The sequence below is a fragment of the Sander vitreus genome, chromosome 24, assembly GCF_031162955.1.
Source record: "Sander vitreus isolate 19-12246 chromosome 24, sanVit1, whole genome shotgun sequence".
Lineage (NCBI taxonomy): Eukaryota > Metazoa > Chordata > Actinopteri > Perciformes > Percidae > Sander > Sander vitreus.
The window spans coordinates 7,954,616-7,976,933 of NC_135878.1; the positions used below are offsets into that span (position 1 = coordinate 7,954,616).

The window sequence follows — 22,318 nt, forward strand, 5'->3', positions numbered from 1 at the left end:
TATGGTCAAATTTTCTCCAGTGAAGATCAAAGTAGATTTTTCCAAAATACCACTGTAAACTCTAAATCAGTCCACCAATTGTTGTATCATATTTAGTCAAAGTACTCTCTCCCCTGAGAAGTTTTGGAAAGGTTATTCTTTTCTATATTTGAGTATTCCTGTTACTTTGATTCCCTTAGTTCTTTTGTTTGCGATGGTATTAAAATAGGAATGTCATTTTGTCTAAATTAGTTTGAATTTGTTTATTTTTTACGTCTCTGAGCAGGGGCTTGATTTTAATTAGATTTCTTTTTAATTTTGCAGGCCTTTAGGAGCAGAGAACCTGCTGCTCCGAGGAGCCACACTCAAGAACACTGCACACATATATGGTAATATCACCTGAAATTGACTAATGTGCTAGAAAAAGTTTAGATCTTTTTTTTGTCAAACTAGAAAAAGCTAGTAAATGGACCTTGAGTTAAGATGTTGTCTGCCTCCCTTTTAGCGGTTGCCATCTACACTGGCATGGAAACCAAGATGGCTCTTAACTACCAGTCCAAGACTCAGAAACGGTCCGCAGTGGAAAAGTAGGCTCTCTCTCTCTTTCCTTTTCATTGACATATTATAAATTGTCAAACTAAACACTGACTTTGATAATCATTTATATTTTTTACCCATCCATCAATTCACTGCGCGGAGTGGATCTCTTTCTTTCCATCTGGCATTGACGTGTGTCTTCTATCCAGATGGCTTGTAGATATGAATGACTGTAGGTGGATTACATTTACACTTGGTAACAGTGTGGGCCTGATTAACTCACTGGAATTGCATTTGTCTTCCTTTTGCCAAAATGTACTTGGCTCGGAATAAATGCCTTGTGTCAGCTGTTCCCTTTTATATGAGTATTTCTAACAGTCTTGTATAAAGTACTTGAAAGCAATACTTAAGTAAAAGTACAAGTATCTTACCAGAAAATGACTTTGGTAGAAGTTAAAGTCTCCTTTTAGAATATTACTTGAGTAAAAGTCTTAAAGTATCTGATATTTACTGTACTTAACTAATAAAAGTAATTTTCTGGTATTAAATGTACTTAAGTATTAGAAGTAAAAGTAAAAAAAAAAAAAACTGATTATGAACTTTATGGCCAAAGGTGTGTAACGTTATCTTCATCACCACTGTCGTCGGGGTGGTCATCGTCTGTTACCATGGCGGCAGAGCCTGCACCAGGTGCTTCCATGACACTATCAGTCATTATGCCTCCTCCTCCTCTTCCTCTTTAGTTTTGGCCTATGTTTTTTTTTTTTTGCTGCTTGGCAACAAACAGGCATTAGGTCACCAACTGGAATGGAGCATGCATTATCTTGGCAATTTAGGAATAATGATTTGCCAAACCTGCTTTTTCCCAAAATGTCTTCTTTTTGTAGTAACGAGTAACTAAGATGCTTAGGGTTAATGTAGTGGAGTAAAAGTATACATTTTATTTAGGAAATGTATAGAAGTTTCTGGAAATATAAATAACACCAAATGTCCAGATATAAAACGCCCCTCGTTGTCTCTCCCTGCAGGTCAATGAATGCCTACCTGGTGGTCTACCTGTGCATTCTCATCGGCAAGGCACTCATCAACACGGTGCTGAAATATGCGTGGCAGGCCGACCCCAACAGAGACGAGCCCTGGTACAACGACAGGACAGAAACAGAGAGACAGAGACACATCGTGAGTCTGTTAATTACATTCCCTCAATCTGAAAAAAAAAATAAAAATAGAAGAATTCTTCATCCCCTCCTCCTCCTCTTCCTCAGGTGATCAGGGCATTCACAGACTTCTTGGCCTTCATGGTTCTTTTCAACTACATCATCCCTGTCTCCATGTACGTCACTGTGGAGATGCAGAAGTTCCTGGGCTCCTATTTCATCATGTGGGATGATGAAATGTTTGACAAGGAGCTAGGAGAGAGAGCCGTGGTCAACACGTCGGACCTGAACGAGGAGCTGGGACAGGTAGCAAAGAACACTTTGAACAGGCTGACATAAAAGCAAACGTTTCTGTACTGTACAGTAATGGTGTGCGATACTGCAAAATTTGGAATCAATCCAATACCAAGTAAATACAGGGCCAGTATCGCCGATACCGACACTTTTTAATAAATTAGGTGGATGCATCATCACTCGGGACAGAATTTTCATACGCTTGTATACATTTGTTGTGTTAACACTGTATCTTACAGCCTTTTTACAAATTATACAGCTTGCCGTTGTTTCATTTTTGGCCTGAAAATATAGCTACACAGTGCTCCTCTTCCTCTCTGCCATTCTTCTGCTCCGTCTCTGTCCTGCTTGCTTGCTTGTTTGCCTGGTGCCGCTGAGTCACATGATGGTACAACATCAAATCACAAGAGGGGGGAGGAGGAGAAAAGTGTGCCATGCTCAGTAGCTCCTCACAGTAGCAGCACTTACACAGACAGCCAGGTCGCCTCTCTTATGAAACCGCAACAGTGGAGAGAAACTAAAACTAAAGTATTGATCTCATAACACTGGTATTGATCAATATCAACAAATACCAACGTTGGTATCGATATTTGCATCGATCCGCCCACCACTACTGTACAGAGAAGTTGCATAGAGACTTATGCTGTAACTCATTTCCTACTCTCTTTCCAGGTGGAGTATGTGTTTACAGACAAGACAGGGACTCTGACAGAGAACAACATGGAGTTCATTGAGTGCTGTGTGGACGGACACGTTTATGTACCTCATGCTATCTGTAACGGACAGGTAACAACCTGATGGATGGACTTTTTATTTGCTCACATATCTTTATTTCTGACCAATAAACTTTAAGATTAATGAAACCTACAAAGACTAGGCACCCCACACTATAATGACTGTTTCCACCAGCACACACAGATTTTTGTGATAGGTTTTTTCTGGAGCTTTCAACCGCATCTCACACTCTCAAGACAGCAAGAAACTACTGTTTACAAGGTTAAGAATTAACTTTTATGCTTAATCTCATGCACGATATTAATAAAATATAGCCACTGGCTCACTACACAGCACATCACACCTTTGTGGTTTTCTCGCTCTTTTAGGGCATTTTAATATCATTGACTATACATGTATACTATATTTTAGACCATCAAAATGTCCTATGTTTATGTCAATATCATCCTATTTAAATGTGCTTAATTTGTGTTGTTGCTAGGTAATGCCTGGTGCAACAGGTATGGACATGATCGACACATCGCCAGGTCCTGGGGCCAGGGTGAGCATAGCCTCTCTGTGTGTGTGGCCTGTGTGTGTGCGTGCGTGTGTGTGTGTGTGTGTGTGTGTGTGTGTGTGTGTGTGTGTGCATTTGGGTGTGCATTTGGGTAACACTGTGTTTTCCGTCCACCACAGGAGCACGAGGAGCTGTTTTTCCGGGCACTGTGTTTGTGCCACACGGTGCAGGTGAAGGAGGAGGAGACAGTGGATGGGATCAAGCATGGCATCCACCAGGGCAAGTCCACTTCCTTCTACATCTCCTCATCTCCAGACGAGGTGGCGCTGGTGGAGGGCATGAAAAGGTGGCACGCACACACACACACACACACACACTCACAATGATAATCGGACTGTTGAATTGCAAATAAAGCCATCTGCGCACACAGAGCATTTTTCAAATATACACATTCAGTTCAGTCACTCTATTCCCATTAAAGGTGCTTTGCTCTGTGCCGCAGGCTCGGTTTCACCTATCTGAGACTCAAGGACAGTCACATGGAGATCTTGAACAGGGAGGATGAGATTGAGAGGTGAGTGTGTCCCTTTAAAACAATGTTGTTTATCTCTTAAAGCCTCAGCAACAATTCTTCTATAGGCTTTTTAGTTATTGTAGAAGTTATTTATACCGCATACAGCATTCCTTATTATTATTGTTGTTATGTATGTAATTTGTGTTTATTTACCACACACCTCTGATTAGAATATTCATCTTGGTAATTTCTCTAAAAGTAAAATGAGGGCATTTACTAATTTTTGTTAACCATTTTGGACCCAGACAGTTTCGTTGCAGCATGTTACCATACTTGGTTTTAATGGCCAGTGTATGAAAACCGAGCAGAGATAGAGTTGATCTGAACTGAAAGTGCATTACTGTAAAATGATGTCACTACAGCAACAAGTGGGAGTAGCCCAGTAACTGCTGAAACCAGCAGGCTTCCAGCTATGAGTTTAAATTTAGAACGGTGATGAAAAGAGATAATTGTTGGCTGATAACTACCTCTGAAAAGGGTGTTCAGCTTTCAAAGTGATGATCAGATAATCTCTGTTTGAGTTCATGAAGTAGGATTTTTAAAGGTTTATGTAAGACTTTGATTACAGATGTTTCGAGCCATTCCTGACAATCCGGCATATTTTAATTGACCATATCAGCTCAAATAAAGCTGTTTCTTTACTGCACTCTACTGGTCATTTCAGCCTGCTAGTGTCAATGCTTTCCTTAATTTGAATGAATGTACAAGATCATTTCAATGTTGTTGATTTTTGTAGGTTTGAGCTGCTGGAGGTTTTGACATTTGACTCAGTCAGACGGAGGATGAGCGTCATTGTCAGGTCCAGCTCTGGTAAGGCATTTCATACTGTTAATATGCATGTATATGTTTAGGTTCATGTGTATGGCTTATTTCTTACACACTTTTCTGTTCTTTTTTGTGTGTGAGCAGGTGAGCTCTATCTGTTCTGTAAAGGCGCAGACTCCTCCATCTTCCCCAGGGTTATATCAGGCAAAGTGGATCAGGTTAGAGCTCGGGTGGAGCACAACGCAGTGGTGAGAACACACACACACACACACACACACACACACACGCATAATATTTGTCATTCACTCATTTCACTCGTTTCATAAAACTACAGAAAGTATTTTTTTATTGGAGCATTATTCACATGATTCACATTGTGAGAGTTTTAAAGATTGTGTTACTTCAGTGGTCTCCACAGTTGCCGTGGTTACCACAGGAAGTCAATCACTGGAGCATGGCCCACTTCCATCGAACAGTTCTGTATTTATCCACTGAGGGTCTAGTATGGCTTCTAATAGACATACCATGCCCTGTCCGTTTTTCTCGTCAGCTGTTAACAATTAATATGTATTTCATAATCTCATTACTCAACCCTAAAACACTTACATTAATTATACATTGCATGGGACACTGAAAAAAAAAGCCATAAGGTCACAAGATGTGTTTTATTGTAATCGTAATTGTTGTTCTCTTTATACACCCACATTTGATTATTAGAACTTCTCCTTGGAAATGAAGAATATAAACAACACAAGTAGACAAGAGGGGAAGTGTGCAGCAGTAAAGCACTTAACTGCATAACTTCATTATATAATAACTCCCAAAATGCATAACCCATAAAGGTGAACTAAATAAAGTGAATTGAACCTGTAGTGGAAACCAGGTCAGTAAGACCGCACTTGTCGTGGTTGCAGCTGTAGATAAATCGTAGCTTTCAGTGGAAACATCTATGGTGGGCGTACTGGTGAGGTTCAAATGAAAAGAGCAGTTGCTGCCCACACACCATACACTCACATTCAGAGTCCAAACTCAAGCAAATATCTGTATTTTGCTGTTTGTTTAGAATCTGGGGCACAAACGGCATGTTTCAGATGGAACATGTAAAAAGAAGGCCATTGGAGAAAGACCTTGATATACCAGTCTAACCCTGTTTGAATCTCTCCTCTCCTAGGAGGGTCTGAGGACACTTTGTGTTGCCTATCGGCCTCTGAGTCCCGAACAGTACCAGGAGGTTTGCCACCTGCTTAACGGGGCCAAGTTGGCACTACAGGACCGAGACAAACGACTAGCCGAGGCCTACGACATCATCGAGAAAGACCTGATACTGTTGGGAGCCACTGCTGTGGAGGACAGGTGGACGATCTCTTCTAAGGGCAATTTTGCAGCCAAATATATAGAAATGTAGTCTTTCTGTCTATTATAACCACTCAGGTGTTACTGTATGCTTGCTCTTTTTGAATCGAAATGTCTGCACTTCAAAAGCACTAACTCTTTATTCTGTGCGTGCTGCTGGCATGACAAGTGCTGCCCCACTTCTGCGGGAGCGTAACTGAGTGAGGGCAAGAGGCAGTTCAACCCTCTGAAGCAATTACAGTGTAGGCTTCAAAGGGATTGGATAACCCAGAGGGCATTGCAAGTCAGCTCATCCTTTAAGAAAGACAATGCAAATGATTCAAGTGTTGTTATACTGTATGGCTCTGTTGTTTCTGTGTTATATTCTCCTACCCCTCATTAATACGTACTCTCTTTCTTGGTCTGTGTTTTCCTACTTTGCTTCCCTACAGGCTCCAGGAAAAAGCAGCGGACACCATTGAGTCTCTCCACAAGGCAGGTATGAAGGTGTGGGTGCTGACCGGTGATAAGATGGAGACAGCGGCTGCAACCTGCTATGCCAGCAAGCTGTTTCGCCGCAATACCCAGATCTTGGAGCTGACCACCAAACGTACTGAGGAGCAGAGCCTTCACGATGTCCTGTTTGACCTGAGCAGGACCGTCCTGAGGCAACACGGAGGCATGACCAGGGACACCTTCTCTAGGTAGTGTGTGTCTGTGTGTGTCTGTTAGACTACCAGCTTGACATGCTTCAAATACTTTAAAATGAGAAGAAGCTGAATAGTATTTTTTCTGATCCATTTTTTAATTCAAGTGGGTTTTTTCTATCTATGTTGCAATCAGTCAACAATAAACAAAAGTGTTTTGTTGTAGCTGAATGAAGTACGGTGAAGCTGTCCTGTATTTTACAGGTCTTCTGTTTGTCCAGTTTATCAGGTGACTGTACTGACTTTGGTCTGATCATCGATGGAGCCACTCTCTCTGCGGTGATGAGGCCCACCCAGGAGGACTCGATTTCAGGGAACTACAAAGAGATCTTCCTAGAAATCTGCCGCAACTGCAGCGCCGTGCTCTGCTGTCGAATGGCGCCACTCCAGAAAGCACAGGTACCAAGACTGCTGTGGACTGCACCTGTATTCCTTTTTTGACAGACGTCAATCTGAATGAGTATGATGGTTTTCACGTATATCACTAAGACTCAATATGGATTTAAAGTGAGATATAAGTCTACACCTGGAGGGATGCTTTATGCTGATCCGTTAAGCTGTTAAAGTTATGTTTTGGGAGTTGAGTTATGTTTTGTTTAGAGTTAAAGGTATGATACCACTTTTGTTGTATTTCTAGATTGTGAAGCTGATCAAAGCCTCCAAGGAGCACCCGATCACGCTGGCCATTGGAGACGGAGCTAACGATGTCAGCATGATCCTTGAGGCCCATGTTGGCATCGGTTAGTTTTGTCTGTTTCACTACGTAACTAACACGCTACAAAATGATATGTCATATTAACATCTTCCACAACTCACTCTGCCTTTATTTCCATCCACATCAGATGTACAGTGAAAGAATAGAAGCACTTTTTACACACAGTCCCTCATGTTTAAGACATAACTGGAAAGGTTAACATAAACCTAATAGTGATACCTTCCACCGACATGTATGAAATGTATCCTTTTTCGGCCTCTTTAGGTATCATGGGTAAGGAGGGTCGTCAGGCAGTGAGGAACAGTGACTACGCCATCCCAAAGTTCAAACATCTCAAGAAAATGCTGCTTGTCCATGGACACTATTACTACATACGCATCTCTGAACTTGTGCAATACTTCTTCTACAAGGTAGTCTGTCTGCTCATTTCATGTACAGTGTTTGTAGTTTATATACTGTATATACATTTCCATTTTTACTTCTTCAGAGTATTTTTTATTATGAGGCTGTAACCTAATTGCAATTTTCTGTTACTTAGATTTAGTTTCTAGTTTTTTTGTTTTTTTTGGGATAAGACTTTTGTACACATTTACATTAAAGGTCCCATGACATGGTTCTCTTTAGATGCTTTTATATCGACCATAGTGGTCCCCTAATACTGTATCTGAAGTCTCTTTCCCTAAATTCAGCCTTGGTGCAGAATTACAGCCTCTAGAGCCAGTACCACAATGAGCTTTCCTTAGTATGTGCCATTTCTGTGTCTGTAGCTATTGAGGAGGAGAGGGGGGGGGGCAAGGTGGAGAGGGGGGGTGTGGCCTTGACCAACTGCCACTTTGCTCGTTTGAAAGCCATGATGTCTCTCTCTCATGGGTGGGCCAAATTCTCTGGGTGGGCAAAGCAGAGAAAGGGGAGGTAACCTCCCTCCTTATGACCTCATAAGGAGCAGATTCCAGATCGGCCCATCTGAACTTTCATTTTCTCAAAGGCAGAGCAGGATACCCAGGGCTCGGTTTACACCCATCACCATTTCTAGCCACTGGGGGACCATAGGCAGGCTGGGGGAACTCATATTCATGTTAAAAAACATCATAAAGTGAAAATGTCATGCCATGGGACCTTTTAAAACTTATTACGGTAAACTTAGTAAGAATAGCCAAATATATCCTTTAAGTTGCATGTTTTTTAATGTCTGCAAGCTTCAGCAAGAATTTGCAACAAACAAACAAACAAAACAACACTTTTAATCACTTCTGCAACTCCTGACCTACTGCCGGCTTTTCTTCTCTCATTTGTTTCATTTGTTTACTTTCTTCCAGAATGTCTGTTTCATCTTCCCCCAGTTCCTCTACCAGTTCTTCTGTGGCTTCTCACAACAGGTATATACACACACACACACACACACACACACACACACACACACACACACACACTCAAAATAAACAAAACGAATAACTAAAAAGCTTAAATTCTCTCTACCCGTCTCTCGCCAGCCACTGTATGATACAGCCTACTTGACTCTGTACAACATCAGCTTCACCTCGCTGCCCATTCTGCTCTACAGTCTCATAGAGCAGCACATTAACATGGACATCCTAAAGAAGGACCCATCTCTCTATAGGTTGGTGTCGATATCTAGTGTGTGTATACTGTATGTGTGATGTAAAACTGTTACCTGCTGCCTCTGCAAACTTCCCAGACAAAAGTTGGACAGAATTGTGTTTGGTTGTGAAAATGAGGAGTTGCAAACAGTCCAGCTTGAAGTCCAACCTCCTGTAACATGTCTATATAAGATCTAGATCTAGATCCCAGGGATTCAGTCTACTCCAGCCCATAATTGAATCTAATTGCCAGAAATGTCCCCAACAAGCACAGGGTCTACTTCAGCCTCATAAGCAAAAGAAACATTTCAGACGTTCTCAGTTATATTACCCTCCATTGGAATGTTTACATACAAAGTAACAGCTGAAGATTAAGTATTTTCAAAAGCAAAAGAGTACACTAACTTCATTTGAATAAAAAACCGTAGGCACAAACATTTTCTATTGATTTTACATCCATGCAAAGAAGACTCAGTACAGGACTGCTCAGTACATTTTAGATTAGGCCTCAGAGGGCAGAACCCCTCCCTCTTTAACTTGATTTAGTTGGGTTCAGTTTGGTCATAGCTAAAATACTTCCAAATAGAAAACTTGAGGTTTCACATGATTAGACTACACATTTATATTCTCATTCTTCCTTTTCTCCTCGTATGACTCTCAAAATTGTCTTTTGTCACAAACAAAAGGCACATATGTACATGTTCTCAAGTCATTTAGTATTTTAGTGTTTGTATAGGGCATCTGTATCAGTGACGTATTCATGAATAATTGCACATGGAAACAAAATCAAATTAAAATATCTCATTATGGTCATTTCTGGTTAAGGTCTTCCCAAAGGCAGCTAATGTAGTATTGATCAGTAACTGTGTAATTGCTCATAGGAGAAATGGTCAACATGAGTCATTTACAGTACTATCATCTTGTGTTTGTCTTGTCAGAGATATTGCTAAGAACTCTCTGCTGCGGTGGCCCATCTTTTTATATTGGACTATCCTGGGTGTGTATGATGCCATTGTGATGTTCTTTGGTGCCTACTTCCTGTTTGACAACACCACCTTCACCAGCAATGGACAGGTAACATCCATGTGTCAGAGACAGCTCCTTTTTAATTCAGTTTTGGAGCAGATTTATGGTACATCTTTCAAAGTAATAAGCACCACCACCTTTTTTTTTTTTTTTAGTACAGTAGTTTGTAGTTTGTAATAGAAACCCATGAATGTCTGACGTTTAAATATATATCAAATTGTTGGCTGCACATTTTGTTTTTGATTTCCTATTATTAGACTTTGTCAATTTGCATATTCTCTGCAGGTCCATACCTGTTGTGCTGCAGTTCTCTACAAAACACATTTATAATTTGCTGCTTGTCATTTGTCTTTTGGGGAGGTTTTAAGTTTATTAATGCACATGAACCAAGGGTATTTGTGGTTTAAATCCCAGTGTATTCTTTTTTTAATACCCAGGTTCATGTGTTTTAACTGCAGCCTTTATTGAAAGACACAGAGTTGCTTTGATGGATTTGTTAATAATATGATGCATCTGAGAGATTTATTTTTGGCTTTTAGCTTTTTATTTTTTATATTTATTGTAACTCAAAACTGAAAGTGGTTATATAGTGGTAGGTTAAATTAACAGTGAAAACATACCTTTGACTTCAGTTAAAGATCAATTAAAAAAAGCAGTGTCAGTGCAGCTGATAGACGTTCTCTCATTCACATCCAAGACGCGACCGCATGGCAGGTTCCATCTTCCTCTGTGTTTCTCTTTTTGTTTAATCTAATTTTCAAGCAGCATTACTCTTCCAGAAACCTTTTCGGACTGCTTTGAGTTGCTTGATTTAACTTTTCTTTTTTTTTTTTTTATGCATTGAATTTTTATTCTTCTTCAGCTACAAAACTGTTGTTTTATTTTATTATGATTTTTTTCTTCTGGCCTTCTCCTCTTCTTCTTCCTCTCCTCTTACCTTTGTGTTGCTTTTTCTTTTTGCTTCTCTTTCCTCCTCCCAGCTAATGACAACCAACACACAGATGGTAAGCCTGTCCCTGTCACTCTGTCAGTTTCAGTTTCCAATTCCCTGTTTGGTCCCATCACAAAGCCTGATACCAAACCACTCATCGTCCATTCACCGTTCATCTCATGACCAGCCCTTAGTGCTTGCTGTAGACACATCAACTGTAGGCTTTTGTGTAGTGACCCATGCTTATCTGTCCAGGTGTCAATTTGGTGATCAAACATCTTTGTGTGTGTGTGTGTGTGTGTGTGTGTGTGTGTACATTCGTGGGGTCCAAAAACCGGGAGTCCAGTATACTTGTGGGGTCCCGACAGCTTTGTGGGGCCAAAATGCCGGACCCCAGAATATTTTGTGGAGCGCTGCGTCCCGTCCGTTGGCTGTGTGGCTTGGTTTTGTTCGATTTAGAGCCCGCTTGAAACGCTATAATGATCATGTTTCATTGGCCAGTTACCGTGCCACTTGCACATGTTAGTGCACGTCAGCGCTCGGGTCCACTACGTGACAAACCCTATGGCGCGTACCACGTGTGTGCATATTTTGACAGAGTGACAGTGTGAGTGAAGAAATGGACAACAAAATGGAACGAATCAGAGAAGAGAAAGAAAAGTTGTGTCCTGTTCTATTTATTTATTTATTTTATACTGTCCAACCAGTGAAACATGTCCTGTTCTGTAGACATGGTCCTTATTTATTTATTTATTTATTTATTTATTCATTCATTCATGTTGGACCAGTCCAATATGACAGTCAGTTGAAATAAACCTTGTGTTGTAAGAACACTTGTTTAGTTGTTATGAATCTATTTTGATGCGTTTTCCCATAACTTTTGTAATTTTACATGTTTAAAAATATCTAAATTAATATCTATCGCAATATTCATAATCGATATCGCAATATCACATTTTGTTAATATCGTGCAACCCTAGTGTGTGTGTGGACAGTTAAAAACAGTGGAAAAATAAATATAGAAAGATAGTTACACTCCTATTCCTATTACATGACATTTAGCCATCTTTCTAATCTAATTCTCTTGGAGTTGATGGAGCTCCTTTCTAGAGCAGAAGAACATTGTCATTACTTTGCGGTTACTCTCTGAGCCATCAGGACTATTTATAGGCATATTTGTAAAGAAATAACAGAGGCGGGACACCATCAGGACCGAACAGAATGCAAAGACGCTGGTAGTGATGTTCTGAAGCTTAATTTATGTTTACTGAAAGTAAAAAGTGCATTTGCGGATGTGAACAGCTGCATAGAAAAGCAACGGTCTTTCATTATCAGATTGGTATTCTCAAAAGTGATTTTGCTGATGTTCATGCTGGTAAAAAAAACACTGACATGTGTGGAGTAAATGTTAACTAGAATGTACAGTAGGTTAGACATCAACATTTTTTGGAAGGGTCCTGGTAGATGGACCAAACTCTATTATCAAGTGTCAGTATTCATTCAGACATCCTGTGTGAATTCACCATCTAGTAGACAATAATATTTATAATATATTTTGTGATAAATCATAATATGGCATAATTTTGCTCTATCAGCAAACTAATAAACAAAAACAGGTCACATTAAAATTGTCTTGGTTAATACCTTCCCTAGGTAATGGACTTTACTTATGTCTATGATTTTTGAAATCAAGTATTTCCTCTCTTGCCCAAATTCAGGACCAAACAAACGTCTCGTTGTTATGATATCTCTGTAATTCTATAACACCAAACATTTTGAGGCCCATTGGCTTTGTCTTGGCACTTAGGATAGCTTATAATGTGACCACAGTCTGGGTTAGAACTTATCACTGCATTTGTCACGATCACATCAACATTACAACCACCACACATTCAGGTGCCATTAAAAAGGCTTAATTCTATCTTTTCATACTTTCTTAATGTCTTTTTTTTAACTTCATTTATTCATGTATCACATCTATCATTCATTGTCATGGTTTTTAACACATTTAAGGAAACAACAGCAAAAATGAACATGTAATATTTTATAATGTGTCTTGCATGTTAGTAGCCGAAGAGTGCAAAGTTAAGCCTGGGTGAAAGTCTAAATGACCGAATTATGAAATGAAGTTAGGACAAGATGATTTTCTTACTACCATGAATTTTCAAGAAATAAACTTTTAGGGCTAGCCTTTAATCCTATGGCCATCGTCATCTTAATGTCATTCTGTCAGGATTATTATGGGATAACACCTCTGTATTATTATTGTAAAGAGGACTGCTAGCAAACAGATCTGTCTTATTCTGTCAATAGCATTGGGAGCTATGTTGTTAATAATTAAGACTACATTTCCCATAAACAGCAGAGCAGAGAGCCTTTTAAATAATTGTCTCTTTAGCTGAAATATATTGGTATATTGCTCTTTCACTATCTGCCACTCCCAGAAATTAACAAAGCTTTTTAGCAAAAGTTAAGTTGCAATAATGTCTTTCACCTTTTTGCTGTAAAGCAACACAAAAAAAAGTTTCCTTCCAAATCTAGCTTCAGTATAATTTGCAGTGGAGAAGCTGCCTTGCTTCATGTTGGCATTCTTTGTTTCAAATTTACATAAATAATTATTATTTGTGCTTTTATAAAATGGTTCACGTAGCACATTTAAAATGTTTTCCTATCAGGTTGACATGCAGCACATCAACTCATCTCTCTTGTTTCCCATCCATCAGTCACTCTGCCATCTGTTTGATTGATTGATTCCTGATTGAATATGCGCACTTAAGTTTATCAGTGTACCATATTAACGCCAGGCCTGTAGAGTAATCTCAAATGACCTGAGTGCATTTACTTTGAAATGAATGGCATTTAAATATCATTTTATTAAAAAAACAACAAAAAAAAAACAGAAATCTTTTCATTTAAAATGTGTCACTAACAGCATCTGTTGTCATTTTGCTGCTGCAGATGTTTGGAAACTGGACATTTGGGACGCTGGTCTTCACTGTGCTAGTCTTCACTGTTACATTCAAGGTAAGCACATATACACATACAGACACACGCGTTCAATCTGCACAGTATCTGCATTCACAGAAGCACCCAAGCGAAGCTGGATTAAGCACCCACTGGTAATATTAACGTGAGCTACAACATTTAACAGGTCGAAGGTTTGCTCTCTCATCTCTCACCTCTGTCTTGTAGTTGGTTCTAGATACTCATTACTGGACTTGGATCAACCATTTTGTCATCTGGGGATCACTGATATTCTTTGTGGTATTCTCTCTGCTGTGGGGAGGAATCATCTGGTAAGCTTTGAAAAGAATTCAGTTGAACTCTAAAGATAATGTTTTGGAGTGTATTTCCTATGTTTTTGTTGGCATGATCTTTACAGTATGTAAAAGCCTGAAACCTAAAAAGCTAATGAATGAACTATTTCTATTTCTATAATATAATATAATTATCCTCTCCTCCCCTCCCCTCTCTTCTCCTCCATCAGGCCTTTCCTCAACTACCAGAGGATGTACTATGTGTTCATGCAGATGTTGTCCAGTGGTCCGGCCTGGCTCAGCATAATCCTTCTGATAACAGCCAGTCTGCTGCCAGATGTGGTGAAGAAGGTAATCTGGAGGGCGCTGTGGCCCACCACGACTGAACGCATACAGGTAGGTTCATACACGGACATGCTGTTAAGTATGCATTTGACACCAATCAACTGGGAAAGTACTAAGAATTGCAACCATCATTGTATAAGAGTGCTCTGTGTAAACCTAAATACATATTTGTCAAATGTAATGAAATTATTTTGGAATAATTATTATAATTATTCTAATCAAAATCTTATCCTTCAAGCTCAGTTCACACAAGTAGAACAGCACCCTCTGCTTGTGTTTCATATATCAAATACTTTTAGACATCTCAATATTTTCGAGTAACATTTGCTGAAAGTGGTCTAAATCATTTTCTGTTTGAAGCTTTCTAGACAACCATATAATACTTTTATCAACTGTAAATAATGCAGCGTGTCAAATGTCTAACTGATGCCTGTGGGTCAGCAGATGTATGCTGGCTTTGGCTATGTCCCTACTCTGTTGGATGTAAGTCTGTATGCCGCTGTCTCTGTGTGCAGTGCTCCTTTATTTCTAAATCAGAAAAGTTCAATAGAGACTTTAAACACTCAGAATATTTTGTTAATGGAAAGTTAGAAATGCAGCCATCATAACTATTATTGCACTCGTCTACAGAGGCTAAGAGTGGCTTTTCTGCTCCCCCAGGCTCTGGAGTCTATTGACAGGGGAGCTATTGAAAAGAACAGCACTATTGTTATTTTAGGTGCAGGTGCAGTACGTGGGTAGCTGGGGAATTTCAACCAAGCCTGAATCATTATACTGTATTTGATGGTTTGATCAGTTGCTGTAGTTACATTACCTTTCTGGGTTGTAGCAGATGCGTACAATAATGTGTAGCCTCGCAGATGTGTTTGTTTTCAAACTGTTTGCAGTGAGGTTTGAACTTTCACCTCCTAATGACCCGAACAACTAAATATATTTCTTCCTACATGTCCTTAACTTTTAACCTTCCTTATGACTGTGGTTATATTTCTGATCCTCTGAGACAGGCTTTATGTTCTCGAATGATTGTCTGTAAATGTGAACTTTTGCATTATTTGATCATGTGGCATTTTGAAAGATCTGACTGATCTTCAAAGCTTTATCTCTTCCCTCTCCCTGTTCACTCCTCCCTCTGACCTGCTGGTTCTTCCCTTCCTCCTCTCTTCCTCACTCTGGTTCTCCACCGTGGCAGAATAAGCGTCGGTGCATTGCCTCCGAGCCCTCCACCATCTTTATGCTGTCTCAGACTTCCAGCAGAATCAGTTTCTAACCCAGCCCTCATAGAGGTGACCCTCTGCCTTTCCTCCTGTCTCTAACTTGTGTAGAATCCCTCTTTCTCTCCATTTTCCTTTTTTGTATCCTGTTACTTTCTCCCTGCTACAGTTTTGCATGAAGTAAATATTTTGTCAAACCGTGTCATTGCATGCCAGTGCATCTACATCTGGATTTACACAGGCATAGTTTGGTTCCTCTGCTTGAAGTGTAAATGCAGCGTATGTAGAGTGTGATGTGTGACCTTCATGACTTTGTTTTAGAAAGCAATATTTTGTACCACTTAGGTTAGACTGTGTGTGTTGTGATGTGTATGTGGTAGACCTTTAATGTGTTTGTCTTTGAATGTATGTGTGTGTGTGTTTGCGTGTGTGTGTGTGTGTGTCCACAGCGTTTGAGGGATAATAGAGGGTCTGAGAAGGCCCTGACCTACCAGAGTTCTGACTCCTTACTAGATGGAGTAGCTGTCACAGAAACCTAGAGGGCTTCAGCACGGTAAAACACACGTACGTGTGTGTGTGTGTGTGTGTGTGTGTGTGTGTGTGTGTGTGTGTGTGTGAGAGAGACTGGGTAACGGTGGGTGATGTTAACATCCTGCAGTGATGGGGTTTACTTTGTAGTGGTGTGTGGTTTCACAGATTTGACTTTTGAGAGTTGTACCTGACTAACAATGGGTGGGTGAGTGAGTGTGTGTCTTTTGTGAGGGTCTTAAAAGTTCGATGATCCAAAAATCCTCCAGGTATCGTATAAACCGCTTGCATCCTGTTTTACATGGAGCTCTGGCGCCCTCTCGTGACACTTTTCATCCTTGCTGCAGAGCCAGAAGACTTGGCACACAGTGGGGCTGAACATTTATGCATGTTTATTAGTCAGGTTTCATTTGCATGGTTTGGTCTGGTTCTTTTAATGGTGTTGTATGGCGTTACAGTATTTATTTACATATTCTTGTATATGCACTACATTTTCTTGGGTTGCATTCCTCGTGTCTGAACAGGATGGACAGGATATTATCATCACAGCTGGCCAATCAGATTAAAGACAATGCAATACTTTATTAATTACATTTAATACATAATTGAATTGTCTGCTGAGGCAGAATTGTGTCCAGGTTCAGGTTACTGCCAGAGGAAAGCTTTTTTCTTTTTTTTTTTCTTTGTCCCTTTTAGCCTTAACCTTCATGCTTTAATCTCTACTCCGAAATATCTGCTGTAGCGTAAGAAGAGTCAGACCTGTTACCCCTGATAGAAATTGGCTTTTGGCTTAGTTAGCTTGTAAAGCAGCCAGAAAAATAACTTAATACAGCAAGTACTGATGTTGTCAACATGCAGATGCAACTTTACTGAGCTGGGAAAAACGTTTCTTTATCGGCCTCGCTTGGTGGCATCAGTGTGGGGAAAGCTCTTTCCTGTTACAACGTGACAAAGTTGGAAACATACTGTATTGCCCAAGATACCATTCTATATTGTAGCACTAATATTTCCATTTATTGGAACTACGACCAAGCCAAAACCATGGAAACTTAGAAAACTAATAATAATGGAAACATACTATATTGCCCAAGATATAATTCTATACTGGAGCACTAATATTTGTATTCATTGGAACTACGACCTAGCCCAAACCACGAAAACCTAGAAAACTAATATCCACAGTTTAAATTCTGGCCATCTGGGATAACAATGTCTCCTCCTCCTGCTCTCGGAGAGCCCTCTACGGCACAGTAAACATGTTTTCTTCTCTGGTTTTACTTTGTGTCTCCCTCTCTGTCTCCTTTTCCTCCCTCTTTATACATTAACACAGAATGCTGATAAACTCTACAAGGGCCAGCTGTCCGAGTTTACCCCCCTGGCGTCTCTTCACGCGCCATCCAAGGCTGGCAGCCACCGGCGAGGCTCGGGCAACGAAAGGAACGCCCCAAACCCTCGAAGGTCTGAACCCTTTACCAAAAAAATCATGTTCACACGCTGGCAAAGAACGCCAGACTACAGCACCTTCACCCCCCTCCTCCGATTCGCAGATGGCTCCCACCACTCAAAGCAGGGACGCACCTACAACGGGGCGGGGCCAGAGACCTCAGTTTAATTTATTTCCGTCTAGTGTTTTTATATTCTTCTATTCTAATATCGGATATAATGGCATCCATTTAGAGTTGAACTGAACGAAGGAGTAATTTGATAAATTGGTCCAGAAGCTGACCAGGTCACTGCAAAGTAAAGTTACACAAAAGTAACTGAAACTAAATTATTTATGTTACTGGAGTCAAATAACAGACTGTGATGCTAATAGCAGGTATCTATAATCCATCTGAAAGGGATTACAATAAAAGTGATCGTCACAAGTGGTCTCAAGTCAGCAGCCAAATATGGCACAAAGCACTCTGGGACAGCTTTGGTAAGGACTCCATCCACAGGGCCTCCCTCACCGCTACAACGTGCAAAGGGCTCAGCGTATCGATGTCAGAACAAACAGACTTTCTTAAATCACTGAAAAAATGTGCACTGGCCCTTTACATCTGCCTGCCTTTGATAGCTGGCAGCTGAAGTGTACTTTACTCCAATTTAAAGGATTTATATGACTTTTTGAAAAACAATTATGATGTGTTGTGATTGTGCTGCTGCTGATGATGATGAAGACAGTAACAGTGCTTATTAAACGTAGATATTTTCTGTTCTTCATCCCTACCATCTCTCTCTCTCTCTTTATCTGTTCTTTCCCTTTACAGGACTAACTGGTGTTGCCTGTGTGCAAACATATTATCGCGAAATACTCCCTAGGACTCTCTACAACATTGTAAGGAGGAGTGTAGTAGAGCAGTAAAGCCTAAGTGTTGGAGAGTTGGTCTTCTTTCCTGTTTCATTAGTCAGTGTTTGTTATGTCTTAAAGAAAGAAAGAGACCGAATTTAGCTGCACGTCCAACACTTACGCTTTCAAACTCAAATTTAGGTAGTCTAGAGTAATTGGTGGAACAAATGTGTGTATCTCTGTGCAGTTGTTTGTGTGTTGCATTCATTTCTGCAGGATCCCCTTCTGTCTTTTTGTCTCTAAAGCACTTTAACTGTAGACCTTCTTAAATGTATCTATAATGCTACTGTATATGCAAAGACCACATTTTTATATGGCTTAGAAAGAGATAGATGGTAGAAATAGCTATATTATGGCTTCCCAGCTGTTTCTCAATGCCTTAATGCCACATGGTAAATACTACATTATCTTCCATAGAGAGTTTTTACCAAAGACACAGACAATATGACGTCTTTTAGACAACAGCTGATGGATACACTGCAGTGCTAGGTGAAGTGTGTGATCTATGGGTCAATGTACACACTCATGGTTCTGTAAAACACTTTAAATAAAAAGAGTATGAAATTTAGTGGACGTCTTTAAGGAAAATAAAAATGATGACTGTAGTAAAATGCAGCCCTCTTAATATGTGTAAAACCTTGGGTGCATGTCAGTTGTCAAGCTTTGAGAGCTTTGATTTTTACTTTTTTTACGTTCACTTTCCTCAAAGCACCTTAAAAGTTAACATACGAAACATGTCCGCATTGAAATCATCATAACACAACAAAATGATTCTATCAAGTGCCCCAAACTACTTGATGCCTTAAATAAATTAATATGCCGTTTTTCTGAGATTTGATTATTTAACACAGCCATTTATTGATGAGAACACAGTATGAAGTTGGAGACAGCAGCTGGTTAGCTTAGCTTAGCATAAAGACTGGAAACCGGAGGAAACGACTAGCTCTGGCTTTGTCAATACAATAAAACATTTCCCCAAATGTCAAACTGTTTCTAGAGGTATAACATAAGATAAAAAATGGTACTTCATGCACCCAAAGGAAATGTGAGTATCAGACATGCATACCTATTCATGTATTTTAGTTTACAGCATCTAATAGCTCAGTGTTGCTCTTAAACGCCTTATTGTTACAAAAGTCCAATGAGATTCTCTACCTTGAAAAGAGCCTTTGCAGTGCAGTCCTTAAATTCTGTCTCACACTTTCCTGCTTCAACATTTATCCTCTCTGACTTTCTTTCTAGCTGTCTCTCTCTTCCTGTCCTTCTCTCATTCCTTTTCTGGTGACGTGATGCTGATGTGGAAGTTTTCCTATCTCTGTGAGAGCCGCCTCCACCCGTCTGATCATCCTCTCGTGTGTCCCTTTCTGCATCTTCTCGGACATTCATCCATATATCCATCTATCAATGTGAGACGGAGTACAAATTATTTTTTCTACTACTTTTAATAGTACTTCTATGAACCAAAGCCTTGTTGCTGTTAGAGATACTTTTAGCTGCTTTACATTAGGTGCCTTGTGGTAGTTTCTCTCTCTGCTGAACTGTCTTTGCTTGCTTTATGGTAAATTTACCATTAATAATAGGCATTTGGATCGCACAAAAGCACCGCAGATGATGGATGAAAGGATGCATGACTCAGGAGTGACTGAGAGAATGGATACGTGAGCGAAAAGGTGAATGTAAAAATCTGTTTTACATTCATATACTGTCCAAGAAGACTTATTTGGAACAAACAACACTGAAATAATACAAGTAATACATGATCAATGAACAAATTACTTACTTATTGCACCAACACATTCAATGATTCACGTTTTCATGTTTTTTATTGTTTATATTCCAAATGTTTTATATATATCCAGGAGGGCATCTGTCTCTGAAATGATATTTTTATTGTTTTCTATTATGTGTTGTGTGTGTGTGTGTGTGTGTGTGTGTGTATATAAGTCCTCTTTCCCAAATTAAGAGTAAGTGAGGGTCTCAGAGCACGAAATATATCAGTCTGATGTGATGTTGTCTTTAACTTTATTTCAATGATCGAAAACTTGAAGAGCTCTGTTTGATTGATCAATGTTACAAACTGATTTTTGTGTGTGTGTACATTTCCTTTGAATTTAACTTAAAAAAATTCTGGTTTTCTATTTTAATATTTATATAAAAGTAACAGTAAAGCAAAGGGGTTCTTATACTGTCGGATTCTGTGGTAAAATCCACAGAATTTGTCTCTAAACTTCATTTGCAAAACAATAATATAATAACCTATTTTCTTACTCACCTCCTAGTAGTATCTGGCCATGCAGATTGGAACTACTTTCTACAAAAGCAGTAGTCCCAATTTTGTTGTGTCTGTGGAATATCGGGGTGGAGAAAGAAATCTCAGAGACTGATATCTCAGAACCTGGGCAGAACAAAACTAAAACTATCTGCATGGCTAGATACTTCAAGTTGAAATATTGCCTTGCATGTAAATGACCCATTGCAACCAACATAGCCTCAGAGCACTAGCCATGTAAGAGTAAATAAGCATTACAATTGTCCATCACAATTGAGAATCACTTCTTGGAAATTAAGGTTTCTCTTTTATCCACACACAAATCTACAAAATCCTGTATTGTGGGATATTATTATTATTATTATTATTATTATTTGAATCTAAACTGGAATTCATATTAATTAATTAATGAATTACAAAAAATATCCACATCAACTGTAGTGTTTTTTGTATGTATGATAGAGATCATGTAACCTTTTTTACGCTCTGGAGACAGTGCTTGATGTATGTAGACGAGTATTAGAACAACCAAACTGAGTTGAAACAAAAATATTGGACATGTATATATGCATAGCTTTAATGCTTTTTTTATTTTATTTTTTAAATAAGAGATTTCTGTTAATTCTCTTTGGTGTTAGCTCAGATACACCCCTGCACTGAACTGTCTTGTCTGATGTTTGACACTTTGCTGTAGAAACTTTCAGAGCCATTATTGGTGGATTTAAGGTCTTACTGTAACAATCGCTCTTGCCCTAACTGTCCTGATCTTTCAAGACCACAGCTAAACGGACAGCCTTCGAACAGAATGTCATCCTTCTTTAACAATGTATTATTGCATAGTGTTATATTTCTCATAACCAACAGTATCTATAAATCGCTGTACACGCAGATACAGTATATACAATATATAAATGTAGTTATGTTAATTGATGTACAGTTTTTGGGTCTTTTTATATGCAGTTTTTATCAGTCATATCGAGATTTACTTGTGGATTTTTGCCAACCTTTCTGTAGCTATCAATGGCAAACAACTGTACATTTACTTGAAAGTAAATATAAAAACCTGAAATAATGTCATATGTTTTAGTGGTTATTTGCAGCTGCATTTCATGCATCAGCCACATGGATGCAGTAGAGTATTTCTGATGTTTTAGACCTTTCTGAGTCCTTTTTAAAGATCTGAGTTGACAAATCAAACGCACCTGAAGAGTTTCCAAATATTTGAAGCTGATGAGATACAATCAAAATTATATTTAATGAGTGGTTTAGAGCATCAAACCAACCTGTGCTTGTATATGCTGCTCAAACTAAACTACCAGTTGTGTGAGTGACACTTTGGAAATGGTTAAAAGGTACAAATTTTAGATTCAATGTGTTCTCCAAAGTTGCTCCAGGGCTGCCGTCTGCACCATCTAAGGACGTCAACAAGATTAGGATGGAGGTTTTGAATCGATTGGATTCTCTTCATCCTTTTCGCTTCTCATCTGCACTGATCTCCACGTTCTCTCCTCCACAGCTGGCAGCCGAAGA

The 22,318-nt window shown here is 39.4% G+C and overlaps 1 protein-coding gene across 3 annotated transcripts in view; it reads left to right on the forward strand.

Annotated features, from left to right (window-relative positions):
- The window catches only part of atp11a (ATPase phospholipid transporting 11A), a 45,695-nt gene extending 23,830 nt beyond the window's left edge, over nucleotides 1–21,865 (forward strand). Inside the window, exons 9-31 of one of the 3 annotated variants that reach the window (XM_078243380.1) lie at nucleotides 304–368; nucleotides 485–566; nucleotides 1,545–1,695; nucleotides 1,782–1,979; nucleotides 2,640–2,753; nucleotides 3,184–3,243; nucleotides 3,378–3,544; nucleotides 3,701–3,772; nucleotides 4,509–4,582; nucleotides 4,682–4,785; nucleotides 5,709–5,890; nucleotides 6,322–6,573; nucleotides 6,798–6,975; nucleotides 7,214–7,316; nucleotides 7,556–7,701; nucleotides 8,608–8,667; nucleotides 8,782–8,909; nucleotides 9,828–9,963; nucleotides 13,805–13,870; nucleotides 14,039–14,142; nucleotides 14,334–14,499; nucleotides 16,109–16,223; nucleotides 17,518–17,607. In XM_078243380.1, the coding sequence (XP_078099506.1) occupies nucleotides 304–368; nucleotides 485–566; nucleotides 1,545–1,695; nucleotides 1,782–1,979; nucleotides 2,640–2,753; nucleotides 3,184–3,243; nucleotides 3,378–3,544; nucleotides 3,701–3,772; nucleotides 4,509–4,582; nucleotides 4,682–4,785; nucleotides 5,709–5,890; nucleotides 6,322–6,573; nucleotides 6,798–6,975; nucleotides 7,214–7,316; nucleotides 7,556–7,701; nucleotides 8,608–8,667; nucleotides 8,782–8,909; nucleotides 9,828–9,963; nucleotides 13,805–13,870; nucleotides 14,039–14,142; nucleotides 14,334–14,499; nucleotides 16,109–16,198 (2,698 nt within the window). In that variant the 3' untranslated portion in view covers nucleotides 16,199–16,223; nucleotides 17,518–17,607. Of the gene's footprint in view, nucleotides 1–303; nucleotides 369–484; nucleotides 567–1,544; nucleotides 1,696–1,781; nucleotides 1,980–2,639; nucleotides 2,754–3,183; nucleotides 3,244–3,377; nucleotides 3,545–3,700; nucleotides 3,773–4,508; nucleotides 4,583–4,681; nucleotides 4,786–5,708; nucleotides 5,891–6,321; nucleotides 6,574–6,797; nucleotides 6,976–7,213; nucleotides 7,317–7,555; nucleotides 7,702–8,607; nucleotides 8,668–8,781; nucleotides 8,910–9,827; nucleotides 9,964–13,804; nucleotides 13,871–14,038; nucleotides 14,143–14,333; nucleotides 14,500–16,108; nucleotides 16,224–17,517 lie in introns of all 3 variants that reach the window. The other 2 variants (XM_078243381.1, XM_078243379.1) reach the window with 2 other exon arrangements.
- Nucleotides 21,866–22,318: the final 453 nt, after the last annotated feature.